The 14,890-nt window shown below is 41.5% G+C and overlaps 1 protein-coding gene across 1 annotated transcript in view; it reads left to right on the top strand.

The window, feature by feature from the left end:
• The window catches only part of ush (Zinc finger protein ush), a 432,792-nt gene that overhangs the window by 394,002 nt on the left and 23,900 nt on the right, over positions 1-14,890 (top strand). The window contains exons 2-5 of the mRNA XM_037435521.2: positions 2,684-2,886; positions 5,054-5,174; positions 9,273-9,633; positions 11,715-11,983. Of these exons, the coding sequence (XP_037291418.2) occupies positions 2,684-2,886; positions 5,054-5,174; positions 9,273-9,633; positions 11,715-11,983 (954 nt within the window). The remainder of the gene's footprint in view (positions 1-2,683; positions 2,887-5,053; positions 5,175-9,272; positions 9,634-11,714; positions 11,984-14,890) is intronic.

The following is a 14,890-nucleotide window of genomic DNA, read 5'->3' as shown; positions in this document are numbered from 1 at the left end:
CCATCCATGTAATTCCTCAACGTAGGAAATGCATATTTAGAGTTTTATAGCGTCTAGACTGAACGCCTCATAAAGCTGATTTCATCAGATGCATTAGGAACTGCAAAAGTGCGCAAAACACGTTACCAATGCCGAGGAATCGTAGCATAGTGTCATATTTCGTGCAGTTTCCGACAAATGCGCCCACTGTCTAGACAGTGGAGACAGTATTGCAAAATGGGCGGGGGGGGGGGGGGGGGTATGTGGTGAGACGGCACTCAAGCTGGTATCGAAGCCTTGCTGTGAACACAAGCATCGTGCCAGCGTCAATACTCATCACAACTTAGATAAGCGCTTTCCCAAATATGCGCCCTATTCGATGATGGCGACAAAAGTGAAAACAAAGTGAAGGGGTAGAGAGACAGCAGGCGGCCGAGCCGGGGGTGAGGGGTGGGGGTGTTGCACTAGCGTTTCCGCTCGACAAATGCCAACGACGTCACGGTTAAGCGAGGAATAGCTATTGGATTGGATAAACTTTATTTGTGCCTGCAGTTGGGCACTCGTGCACCCCGACGTTGTCTACGGTGTTGCCGTCACTCGGCGCGGGTCTCCGCTCGCTGGACCGCTGAGGTCCTGCCTTTCGAGCGCCCCGAGGACCTGCTGGACGGCCCAGAGCTGTTCTTCCTATGGTCGTAGCTCTTCGCGGCCACCTCGAGCCGCGACGGAAGTGTTCTTGCTTCATCTGGGTGTTTGATGCAGACCCACAAGATGTGCGTGTGATCTGCCGTCTCCATCCGGCAGACCTTGTCGGTCGGGTATGTCTCGAGGCACATGCGGCGCATCAGTGCCGGGCTCGGTAGCAATCCGGTCTGGAGCTGTCTCAGTAGTACCGCCTTCGCTCGACCCAGCCGTGGGAGCAGGAATAGGAAAGTTCTGCGAGCCAGGCCTTCGTGATGTCGTTGTAGTCTGTCGTGCGGCTTCGAATCACGTTGGATGGTCAAACTTCGGAGCAAGAGAGTCAATATAAAAAGAGCAGTGTAGTATGCGTGTTGCTTATTATTTACCGTGCTTACAATCAGCCAAGCCTTTTTGAAAGTGCTGCTTTATTATATTCGTTGCTCTGGCTTGCTAATGTTTGACGTTTGGAAAACAGCGTGACAAAAACTTGCTCTGTTCCCGGAAAAAGATGCGATTCCATTCCCGTTCCATTCTGTGCAAAAGGTGCTTAATTTCATTCCCATTCTCTTTCTTCAAGCGCTGTCACCATTTCATTCTAGTGTCGCGAAAATTTGGAATGATTCCGGAGCCATTCCAATTCCGGAGTAGCAAGCCGCAACACTTGAACTGGTATATCGTATTACGGTAAAGAAGAAGTGGTGATGTTGCCATGTGCTCGGTGATGGCGACGCATTCCTAGATGAAGGTACAGGGTACATGGCAGGTTTGACGTCTTTCGCAGATAACTGAAATAGAGGGGCGCAACTCGTGCGCATGCCTATGATGCCGGTCACCGTATGAACCATAGGCACTGCGTCGTGCTCCCGACCGGGTTGCAGAAATGAGGTGCCTTTTCTCATCTTCTAACCACTACCGTATGAACCATGGTTCAGACGGAAACCTTTTTTTTTCTTTTTGTCGCGCCAACATTATCGAAACACAGCGAGTAGTGCTAAACAGAGCCGCATTCACGTGTGGTTCGCAACAAGTGGTAAAAACAAAAAAAAAACACACGTGCCATTACGACGCGGAATCCTTGTACGTGTAGAGTCTGTAGTACGCATTGTCGATTAGGTGACATATTGTAAGTGCTGTCACTAGCGCTGTTTGAATACATCCTTTGGACATTGGGAAACTTTTTTTTTAAGCTACGGCCGCACCCGCGATCTCTCACTAATGAGTACGCAGTATTTTTTTTTTTTTTTGCTGATGGTGGGTTTTGCTTCAATGGGCTCCACTGGGACATTGACAATGGACACTTCCGTTGTATGTGCTGTAGTGATTTCCTCCACAATCGTGTTTCGAAGCTCACGGCTGAGGGAGAACAGCTGACTGCAATGTGGCTGTGCTTGATAAACTATATCAGAAGTTATCACAAACGCTACACACGCAACGAAAAGATTTCTTTCGTATTTTAACGTTACCGTTGCGATGAGATAACGATAATATATCATCGTCCTTTATTCAACGTTTAGCTATTTGAAACTGTGTAAAATGCCGGATACCTTACAGCTAAATTTCGAACCGAAAGAATTTGCACGGAGTACGTACGTCACCTCACTTTATTATTGCTATCTTTATTATTGCTATCTTTGAGATTGCGCAGTTGACTATCAGTAGCGCCTGCTGAGATATATCAGTATGCCTTATCAAAAGATACCAGATTGCTAGCTGATAACTGTGCTTTTCGAGGAAATCGTGTGCATGAGCATGCATGCGAGCAGCAGAGCAGAGCTCTATTAGCCCGTCATTCCCCGAAGGTGTTCCTAGCTTTTTAGCTTGCGTAAAAACAGCTTTCCCTTTCTGAAGAACCGGCACTTGCTCTCTCCTCCCAGATATTGTATACCTTTGAAGTGCCATGACCTCCGGAGCTGTGAATACTGTTATTGTTTATTGCGGTATGTGTTTTGCGTGGATTTGGGAACTGTGGCCACCTATGAGATTAAGTCATGCCGGCCTCTCACATGTTTTATCGTTCATTTCATAGGAAAAGCCGAGGAGGAGCTTGAGGAGTTGGCCGAGTCCCTGCAGCTGCCTTCAGAGGTGCTTGCGCTGCGTGAAGGCAGTGAGCCATCTCCCGAGCTCACTGTCTACGCTCGGGTAATGCTGCGTGGAGGCACACTTTTTGGGCCTTATGCTGCCCACCTGGTCAAGGATCCTGGCCAGTCTGTCAGTGCCACTCACATCACCGTGAGTAGCTGTGCTCACCTATATTAACCAGAGGTTTAGGAATCTTTTTGGCTATAGTCCACCACTTTTGTTCTGTTTTTCGGACGAGCTATAAATGGCTTATATAGCTTTCCTACCTCCTAGTCTGAGTGCTAAGCTTGCCACTCATATACATATGCATAGTGCCATGTGTAGCTTTCAAGTTTGCATAGCTAAATGCGACATTCAACTTACAACTGATAATTCACACGGAGTTCAGCATAGTTGGAGGTTGTAGTACTTAATCATCATGTAGCAAAAAGCAGAATATGTGAAAGAAAAATTATTTGTGTAGTATTTTACTTTCTTTCATGCTGTTTCTCTCGCTTATAGTTGAATAATAAAGTAGAAGATATCTTGCCTCTACTTTTGTAAGGCCCTCAGCATATGCCTACTCTACTGGGAAGAGAAAAAAATGTGGCCTTCAATTGGTTGTCCACAGAGTGTCATTCAGTAATAAATTTGTCCGGATGCTGTGAAGTGCCTCTCAGTAGAACTACATGTTGGGGTCATCAAGTTCACTTACCTCCCTTATTTACAGTGCTCCTAAAAGGTGCTTTCCAAAAGGCTTGGTCAGTGTTAAGGCTAAGTTGAAAAGCAACACCAGCACAGCAAGTCTATTGCAACGTGCACAACATTAGACAGGTCTTGGCCATAGGTAAAGTTAACGATTATTCCTCTAACAGTGGTGATGTTGAATTAAGGATGCTCATGGCTAGCATTTTGTAACATCTCATAAATGGTTGATAAGTGAATCACTTCTGCTCATGCATGCATTATTGTTAAATAGACTACCCTCGGGGACACAAGAGCTCAAGGCATGCGATTCGCAAAAAAAAAAAAAAACTGAACACTATCTTAGCTAAAGAACTCATCCTTTAATTAGACATTTAGTCTCTTATAGCTTTTACATCCTACACTGCAGTAGAAGTTGCATCCGTAAATACTTTGTAGACTCGAATATATTTCTGCTATGATGCTATACAAACCGGCTGTAATGTATGCATGTAAAACTCAGAGAAATAGTATAAAACAAATTTCAGCAAAATCAAGCCAGTACTTCACCACAAAAAATGGGATTCCCTCCGACTCACGAAATTATGTACCATCATGCAATCACATCACCAGGTATTTGAGATAAAACGTCCGAAACAGCTAGTGCAGAGGTGCAGTTCTCAAGTTGTGTAGAGGAACATTATGCACACCTCATTTACAGCAGCACAACACCACCTGCACATTCTCCTTACAAGCCCTCACAGGGCTGCAGTCTGTTCCTGTAAAGTTTGTTTCACCCCATACACAAACCATTTTTTGTGTTGTCCTCATGCCGCTGTCAAAATATCGAGTGCTGATGTTGTCCCTGAATATCTGCCCACTTTCCAAGAAATATATTAATTAAAAGAAAATGATTCCTGTGCACCATTATCTACTCTACAATTAGGCATAGCGAAGGGCATGGTGAATTTACAAAGGACTTTGTTTCAATGCCTTTATTGGTAAAGTTACTAAACAAATCTACAAAAACACATCATGTCTGGGAGATAAAATTGACTTTCTAGAAAACTATAATAAAGAGAAAATCAGTGGCATAATGAATGACAGGCTCTTTTTTATATGAAGAAGAGGAAAATTCAAAAGTTTTCATGAAAACTAACAAATTTCAATTGCATTGTGGCACTACTATGATTGTCTGAAATTGCAGTAAAACAGTTTTTGGGTGCTTTCATTGCTTAGGTAAGATAGCAGCTACTTAGAGTTCTGCTAATTGACACAGGTTGTGTGGATAAAGCTTTTTCTGCAGTAGGAAAAGTAGGATGTATGTGTCCCGCTGATGCACAAGAATTAATAGAGTGGAAGTTCTGATTAGTCTTGGAAGCCAAGGCCTGGGGGCCTTAGTCCCTTGGAGTACATATGCTATTGCCAGTTTCGTGTAAATTCTCCTGATGATGTTTTATAACTTGATTTTCTTTTGCATACATATCTACCTGTGCAGTTTTCTGGTCTTCGTTATATATGTGCCTCTATCTTCATTTCTTCATTCACTCAGTAATAAAGTAGTGCACATATGTGATCAGAAAAATTTTATGGAAAATATATAGAAGAGTGTTTGTTGCTTGGGATAATGAGTGGTGTTTACTGTCTTATGCAGATACAAAGCAAAGAGGGCAGTGCCACTTACCTCAAACTGAAAGAGGCAGCTGGTAGCTGGTTGAAGACACTGCGGCTTGTCCAAGACAAAGAAAGTGCTAATGTCAACCTTTCTCTTGAAGGTTAGTTATCTTTGGCATCCTGTTTTCATGCGAGCTTACACAAATAATATTACATTGGCCCAATCTAGTGCACACTTTTTTTTTTCTGGGAAAATTGTGTCCTTGAAACAACATGTAGGTTACTTTGAGTGTGACATTTTTAAGCACAAAAATTTGAGTTTCTATACTCGGTAACAATCTATCTTGACAGTGGAATGAAGGCAACGGAGGTGGGTCTTCCGCACACTCATATTACTTCACAAGTTATATGGCAGCTTGCGACTGATTTCAGTGTTGCTCACTCGCATCATTCACATGTTTAGATTATTATATATACATGAATAAAATATGATTAGGAGAACAATTTTGACGGTTCAGTGTACATTTTATTGTCATACCACGAGTGTATTTTTCTTGAAGAACTAAGCAGCCAATTTGGGGCTACGCATTGACCCACTATGTCATTGACACCATGTTTGCTTTGGAAAATAGGTGTACTGAATAGGTGGTGCTGTCTGAAAAAAAAAATAGATATAAAAGCAAGGCATTCTTGCAAAATGAACAATACTGTACTTTATGACTTCTTGCAACTTTGAGTCCCATAATAAATAAAGCAGCATTTGTTCCCAAAATAAAAAATGGGAAAATCACAGCATACTTAAGTAGTATTTCTAGGTGCGGTAGCAGGTATGCACTTTGTTTTTGTAGGTTTCACAATGTTGTCAAAAAATGTGGTCGCGTAATGTAACCAGAGACAAAGAGTTTTCATTTTCCTGGAAAGGACGGAGCTCCCCAACACAACTTGCTCTTCCACATTTCTCTCTCACACTTCCTATATTATACAGTAGAACCTCACTGATACGTTTCCCCTTAATACAATTTCCGAGCCCTTGAGCCTACAATTACAAAAATCGAATTAATCCAATTCTGATCACACATTTTCCCGGATCACCTATCATTTTCTGCATTTTTTTCGTAAATGTATCGATGACGCTCTACTTTAGCTGAAGAAAAAAAGGAGCTTTCTGTTCTGCTTTTTTTAGTGCTGTGTGCACGTACACATGCATGCTTTTGTGTATGTGTGTTTGTGTGTGTGTGAGAAAGAGATCGCCACAACATGTGGTGTCTGCTGAATTTTCTCATTCACATGCTTTATTTACATAATAAAAGCATGCACCAAACAGGAGTAGAAAAATGTTGGACAGAGGAAGCTTTAATTATATCTGTGAATTCAATTTAAGGTGCCCAAAAGTAATTCTCAGATCGTAGCAATGATCCTTTGCTACCACTGCATGTAGTGCAAAGTTGGGGTTATTTCGTTTCACTGTGAAAGGTTGTTTTCTGGTTAAGTGTATGAGGTCCTTTTAAGACACTGAACTGTTAGTAAAACCCTTTGATGGTCAAGCAAAAATGTGTACAATTTTTTTTTTTTTTGGCACTTTTATAGGCAGGAATGTTGAAGGTTACCCATTTGTAGATAACCAGGAAATAACTTTTTTTTTGGTGAGCAAGTGTGTGGGAAATCATCATTCACTGATTGACTGTGTCAGGATTTCTTTGTATTCTCAGCAGAATTTTCATGTTCTGAAGACCTGTTGCTACTTGGTTCAAGACTTATTAGTTTGTCATGGCTTTAGCAATTGCTTCATTTGTTTATCAACACAACATATTCTACCCATACAAAACCGTCAGAGGGTCATTTTGCACTGAATATTTTACTTGTCATTGGACCATCATCCGATCCTAAAATCCTGGAATGAAAAAAAAAATGCACAGAGTTCGCACTAGATTGCACCAAAGCTTGGCACAATGAATTCTGGGCCTGTTTCTATGGCATACTAGAATGGGGCAGTGTGCCGTTTTCACTGCAAACGAATGGGAGAGTGGTGGTCACTTTTGCGATGACGCCACCAGAAGAGCGCTGCGATTGAACGATGTGCCCAGTGCATGTAATTTAAATTTTTATTGGGGCCTCTTGTGCAGTTTCCTAGTCAAATAGTCACATCACTTGAATGAAATTAAAAGTATTTATGAAATTAAAACACACACAACACATCTAAATGCATTAATGAAATAAATAATGCTGCTTCTGCGTAGTCTGAGCTCGCACGATTCGTATTGCAAAACAGGGAGCCAGAACGTCTGCTTGCTTACTGTTTTAATTTTAAAAGGCATAAAAACGCATATCACTATTCATTTGATCTATGCGTACCCCTGCCTAGCTATCACATTACCTTGAAGTCGTGCAACAAAACTTTGAGACAATAAATACTGCTCTACTTCTTTATACATTTTACTCCTCAAAAGGATGCCAAAGTCTAAGAATGTAACTATAAGTTCTCCGCTTCTCCGCAAAGTATTCAAGGTAATGGATGTAGTTTATATCAGTAAACTCCTGAATTGCCCTGTACACACACATGACAAGCGCGGCCACTACAAGTACTAATCTCGGAGGCTTTGTATCTCAGCTTCTCATAAATTACTTTAGGGGGCGGTGACTGGTGGCGATACAGTAGAATGGTGCGCTTCGGCATCATCGGTTGTCATCACAAAAAGAGCCATGCTTTTGGCGCCAGATGACACACTGTCCCATTCCAGTACAGCATATCATTGCGACTGGCTAGGCGCCATATTTCTATATTTCTTGATATATTCCTAGTTTGTATTTTTTCTACATTTCATCATTTCTCTATATTTCGCTATTTGTGCTTCCCACAAATCGATGCACATATTTTGGGAGCAATGTGGAACATGAAGAAGAAGATAAAGAGAGCGCGTGCCAGTTCACGGTGATAGTCATTTTTGGTGACAACATTTTGCTCCTAGCTAGAACAGCTTCACTGTTAAAAGAAGCAGGAATAAACGTCCCTCTGGTAAATAGCTGTGAGACAGGGTGCCCAACAGTATGCTGTCAGTGTAAGAGCACCTAAGGTCTTGATAAAAAAATATCCCGGGCTGGTGCCAGGGGGGAGGGGATCTGCGCTCCATGAGGCCTATAGTTTGCAAGTGCTCAGCTATTTGCAAATAATGATACTGAAAATTAGTATCTGACATCTTTTTAGCCCTTCATAAACTGAAGGCATAGAGTGATTAAGCCATCTAAGTTAGTGCAAGGAGTGCCGAAACAGACAACACACTCATTGAAATAGATTTATTCAACCATTGCATAATATGCAACTGGACACACTTCATTACTGTGTTCATCTCTGCCACCCTTTTATTAGTAATGTCTTAGAGCAGGTGACAATTTTCCACATTTATCGATTTAAAATTATTGCTGAAAACATCTTTCCACAACTGTGTTAGAACCTGTCTTTTTGCCATGTCTGTATGCTTTCCTATTTTTGAGCTGGGGCATAGCAAGCATTTTTTACCTGGGGTAACTCTGCACTCGTAAGTGTCTATACTTGTGTTAATATAATAAACATGCATGCAATGGGTACAAGATGTTTGATTTGGGGATTGGGGCCTCAATGCTTCCAGACTCAGCGTATATATGTATATGTTGCACACATGTGTGTGTATGTGTGTGTGTGTGTGTGTGTGTGTGTGTGTATTGCATATGTATCTGTTTTATCTGTGCACTATGTGGACGGATAAAATGAACATCTTGCTCGCCTCAGTAATTGTGTGGCCAGAAACTGCTTAAATATATGGGTGGTTTTATGTCCTGAAACTATGATATGATCATGAGGGACACCAAAGTAGGGGGCTCCGGAAATTTTGACCATCTGGTGTTCTTTAGCATGCACCAACATTACACATTACATGGTCCTCCACAATTTCGCCTCCATCGAAATGTGACCACCGCGACTGAGCTCAAACCTGTGACCTTTGGGTCAATAGCCGAATGCGGTAACCACTGATCCACCATGGCAGACAGGAGAAATTGTTTAGATTCCTCATCATTACAAACCTCCATGAGAACTATTGTGTTGCATTTTACAGGTGGCTAAAAGATTGTAAATGGCTTTGCTTATTTATTTATTTTTGCCTATTTATTTTAAATTTTTACTTATATCTTTGTTTGAACTGTGGCCCTATAGGTCACGTGAATATTTTAATTTTTATTGCAGCATTTTGATGTTTAACCGTTTGTATACATTTCCTTTTATGCAGGTGATGAAGTGTGGTGCAACCTGACACGTGACATTGCTGCAGACACAGAACTCCTGGCTCATTTCACTACATCTCCACAAAACAAGCGGGTATTGCCCAGCACTGATAGTGCAGTTGATGCTGATGCCTTGGCAGATGACATTGACGTTGTTGTTGACGACACTGATAATGTGGAGTCAACTTCTTCTGCTGCGGAAGAGTTGAAGAATGGTGTGGGAAGCCCACTAAAGACAGTCTCCAGCTCACCTGTTCCTACTCCCTGTAATGGCCCAGATGCACTAATGGCAGCTGATGATGAATCAAAGGCACTTGACGGCACGGAAAACAGCAGTGCGCATGTCGAAAAGGCTGAATCACCAAAGTAATTGCTTTTTGTATGATAAAACATGCTTAGTATTTCTCTAAATTAATGTTCGAGACAGCTAAGCACCTATAATTGTTTCCAAGAGAACTTTTGTCTAGTTGGTTCATGACGACAGTGTGATGACGCAATAACAGAACAAGAACAGACGAAGAAACCTGTGTGTGACTTCATCTCTTCTTATGTCTTGTTGTACATTGTTGTTCTTTGCTCAAGATCTAAAATCTGAAAAAAAAAAAAAAACAGGCAGAGGGGACAGGGAGGAGAAAAGAGAGTGAAGTGCCCCCCCCCCTTTTTTTTTTTTTTACTGGAAGAGCAACCACTGACTTTCCCAAACAGACAGACAGACAAAGAACTTTATTGGGTCCTGAGAAACGCTGCTCCTTTAGAGCAACGTCGCGGGCCGCTCCCACGTAGGAACGGGGAGGCCTAGCCTCATCGCCATGTCGTGGGCTCTCTGGACAGCCCGTAATTGTAGTAGCAACTCTGAACTTCCTAAGGCAGAGTCCCAATCTTCTTCTGTGAGCCAACTTGGGCCCCGTAATGAGGGGCACTGCCAGAGCATATGTGCTAAAAAAAATTGACTTCTGTGGTTTTTCTGTTCGGATTTTTGTACCTTGCCTCATCATAAATCGGTAATGCATTTTGAGGTGCTATAAGCAACGTAGTACAAAGAAATATAAATGAGTGAATAGAATAATAGTATCCAAGGGGCCTGACATTTTTGTTAGTAAAAACCATAATAAACGGACAAGCCATGAGCTGGAGATGTGGTGCAAAAAAGTATTCTGAATGTGGGACACACTTCGCTTGTTTATTTTTGTGCGGTTGGTCACCTATGAGTAAAAAAAAAGTGATAAGCCTGTTTGATAGTGCAAGTTTTGTGTTTTTCAACACTCAAAATCATGTTTAGATATTTGTGTTGAACAGCTTTATTTATAGATGAATGTATTATCATTTTAATTTTTGTTTTTTTTAAGTTCAGGTGTAAATAAATATGTAAGACCATTTTATGCAGGTGATGGCTACTCTTTTTCACTTAGTGCAAGCTAGGATTGAAAACAAAAAGCAAAAAAACTTTTTCACAATAACACTGCACTACTCGAAGGAAAAGAAACAACCATGAAAAGTCCAGAGGTGCTACAGTCTACTTACTGTTCTTGCAAAATATTATATTGAACAATGACATAATCACAAAACTGCTTGATATATAGTCAATTTTAAACACAGGGTGTATCTATCTAATGGTTTTGAAAAATCTCCACATGGCTTGGATGTTGTGTTGAACTCGCAAAAATATGGGAATGTGCTCATTTGTTTTTTGAAGGCAAAAGTAAATGAATAAGAGTTCATTATGATTTTTTAATCCATGCTGTTGTGTTATATTACATTACACTACTGTGGAGCTGTAAGCTTACCAAAGGAGCATCACTCCGGAGCACATATGAAATCTCTTCTACATGGAGGGGGAGGGGGAGCCATCCTTATTTGAGACACACACCTTGATCATTTTTCCTTCATAGCTTGTACTGCTCTTCATATTCAATGTCCTGTTTGAGAGCGTCTGCAAGAATAGCATCATTTCATGAGCATAAAAGTGATTTTTTGTCAGTTATAGGAAATGCTGTTTCAAAAGTGAATGTAGCGTAGTGTCTGATATATATAGAATGTGAAGGCAAACTTGAGTGTGATATGTGCAATAGAGAACAACTCCTTTAAATGAGGTTTACATGGGGATGTTATAACTGTTCAGTATAGGCACTCACTCAATATAACCTCAGTTCAATTGTTTTCGAGTATTGTATTTGGTTGCTGATGGTTCTTTTTTCTTCATTATTATTTGAAATTTGGGTGCTAACCGTAAAGCCAAACATTTAAATACTTATAGATTATCTTACTGCAAAGGGTAAAATCTTCTAATATGCTTTGATATGATTCTCTTTGCAGTGCTATTTACAAATTTATGTAGCATGCCTCCATATTAAGGCATGTGTGTGTGACAGGAAAAGAAGGATCATTGAAGTATTTGCTTGAGCAGGCCTTGTTATATTTTGTTCCTTTTTTTATAACCACCTTTGCAGAGAAGTGGCACTACATTCTAGTGAAATTATGAATATTCAAGTGAAGATGGAAGCCTGCAGTCCTGTTCCAATTCCAAGTGGTCAGTCATCGGAGGACCTGCCATCTGATGATCCAGATGGAGATTTTATGACCACAAAGAAAGACCAACTTACAACAGTAGCTTCCAAGAAAACTGATTTGCATCCTGAACGTATTAATGGTTACAGCCCCCTGGCTGGTTCAAGCACCGCCTTGCTATTGCAGCGGCCTTCTATTGTTGTTCAGCAAGGCAAGTTGAGCTTGTTATTTCGTTACAATATATTTGTGTGAGATATACTCTAGAAATGGCATGTAAGGTCTAATACACTTAAGGCATGCTAATGTGGACTTCTGCTTGGGTGCATTTTGTCAACCACATTGCATACTCAAGTCAAATTAAATTTATTTATAACATGCTCGAAGTACAATGTTGAAGGCCACCCTAGCAAAAAGCTGTAAGCATACAGCTTGACGAGGCTAGGGGGCCACAACCAGGCAACAGCAGCAGTGCACAGATGGGCAGTACAAACAATGCTTTTCGTTGTTGTAAATACATATAAATACATGTGTATGTGTGCACACTGTGAACAGATTAGAATATCTGTAAATAGTCCACTAATGTGCCATTTTGTGAAGTTAACGAGTTGTACCTTATTTATGAAACATAGAAATGGGAGGTAATTAGGCAACTCTTTCAGCACTGTTATGAACTTCTGTCAGTTATCAGTCAATAAGGTCCTTCCTTGTTGTGAGTTGATACCTTCATATCTTTTGTTGATCATGCTGAAATGTTAGGTAGGTGTGCACATTGTGTTTCAGTGCTACCTTTTTGAAAAGTACACATGAGCTGTAATTGTATTTTTGAGGTTATGGAAAATGCAAGAATAAGTAAGTCGCAGCACTAGTTCTGCCAAATAGCACTTTCACATACAGCTTCATGGGATGCTCAATCCATGGTGCACAGCCCTCATCTTAAAGGGGTGGTGCCATCGAATTCGAGGCTATAACAAGCCAGTTGTGGGTTTCCTCTGTGTACAAGGACACTCCACACAAAGACTCGCGTGGAAGTTTAGAATATATTTTAATTCATTTCCAAAGAGTGCCTAAATGCTCATGCTAATCTCCCAATCGACACCCATCACTAGTGTGTTAACACTGATGTAGCTCTAGAAGAAGGCCAATGAAAGCTGTAGTGATGTCACGCCAGATCTGTAGTTATAAGAGTGACCTGCGGACATCCGCCACCTTTGCAAATGTACGTAGCTACAAAGCAGCGGTAGCTACATCACTCGCGGCTGCTGCAGCTAGCCATAGTAAATGTCCGCATGTTTGTTTTGCTGGTGCTTGTGTGTCGTGTGTGTGCGAGAACCGGCGATACTCAGCACGACGTGTATCACAGCCTTGTGTGGTCACATGGCCAAGCCTCCTACACTGCTAAGTCACTGCCCAACTCCGTAGCCAGAAACTGAAACCGAAACTTGTCCACATAATTAAGGTGATATTAAATTATTTAGTAGGAAAACGTGTATCTTGGACCCGTCGTCCATGAGGTACTCATAAGAATGACAAATATTTATTTACATGGTTAGTAACTGAGAAATCTAAAGGAGCTAGTCAAGTGATCAAGAGTTTGTTGGAGAACTGTGAACTGCAGAACTGAACTGGAAATATACAAAAAGTGTCCCATTTATATAGCGCCACGCTGCAAACTCTGGGTGCATTGTCCGCGTCTTCAACCAGTACGGTCCTCCACCCACAAACGCGGGGAAAGGCACCACACAATGAACGTGGAGAGGGCACAGCCTTCTAAATGCTGCCCAAAATAAGAATATGAATACACTGCACCAACGTATTGCACACCACACCAACATTTTGTGCACGTTCGAGGGTCCTAGTTGATCTGAGTTTCCAAGAACTCTCCCAGCAAGAGATTGCTGTTCGAACAGACTGGCTCCCGGCACCAGTGCGAAACTTGTTTGTATTTGGGTAGAACAATGTGGCTGCCTGACAGGTTTATCGTGAAACCTGCCACTGGATATAGCTGATGCTATGGAAACAGGGGGGATCGAGGAGTATTCGACTAATTCCTTGTCGTTTGTATGAAGTTACCCCTTAACAACTGCAAATTTCTTGGACTTTGCTCTCTTTGAAAGGTTCAGCTGCAACCGGTTTGGTTTTAGCTGCCACCCCAAACTGCACATACCATTTTGGCTCAGGTCTCTCCAAATTCATAATGGCTTTAAAAATCGCCTCGTTGTCTTTTTACTTGCTCGGAGAGCCTTTGCATCTCGTATAAACTCGAGGTCACAATAGCCTTTCCTGTCTTGTGTGTTTCCTTAGTACTGAATCGGTCCTAGGACACTCTTGTTCACAATGACAGAGAGGAAATCTGCCCGTCTCAACTGCACGCTCTTGCTTGCAATGAGTCTAGCACTTTTTGTCCAGTTTACAGCCGCCAAAAGAATGTCAATGCCAATGATGGTCATATCAAACCTTGCTATGAAGAACATGAATGACCTCCCGTGTGGCCTTTATGAGCCTGCATTTGTATGTGCGGCATAGAAGTAGTTTAATTGTGATCTAGCATACTCTTTGGTATGGACTATCAGCCCTCCATATGTAACAATGTCTTCTTGCATTCTTCTGGAAAGCTTTTGCTCTCAAGGGAAGACTGAGAAACATGCTAAGAGCTTGACATAGATCAATATGTTTTTTTTTTCCATCTCGGCTGCGGTGGCTGCATTTCCGATGGAGGCGGAAATGTTGTAGGCCCGTGTGCTCAGATTTGGGTGCACGTTAAAGAACCCCAGGTGGTCTAAATTTCCGGAGCCCTCCACTACGGCGTCTCTCATAATCATATAGTGGTTTTGGGACGTTAAACCCCACATATCAATCAATCAATATGTTTTTCCATCTCCATTTGGGTAATGCCAGCTAGCTGAACCAACATAATGAAGCGGTACCAAGCTAAAAGCATCATGTAGGTCTTGTAGCAGCACGTACTACAGCAATCGGAATAAAATAATAAATCTTTCTTGTTAACCCTCTTGACATTGCTGACTGATTTGACAAATAGAGGATGTATAGATGCACCATGTTGCCGTAAAACCTGAAACATAAGAATGGAACAACCAAATGATATTCATCCTCACCACCT

The sequence above is a fragment of the Rhipicephalus microplus genome, chromosome X (assembly GCF_043290135.1).
Source record: "Rhipicephalus microplus isolate Deutch F79 chromosome X, USDA_Rmic, whole genome shotgun sequence".
NCBI lineage: Eukaryota > Metazoa > Arthropoda > Arachnida > Ixodida > Ixodidae > Rhipicephalus > Rhipicephalus microplus.
Note: the sequence above shows the minus strand (reverse complement) of the source record. Positions and strands in the feature narration are given on the sequence as shown.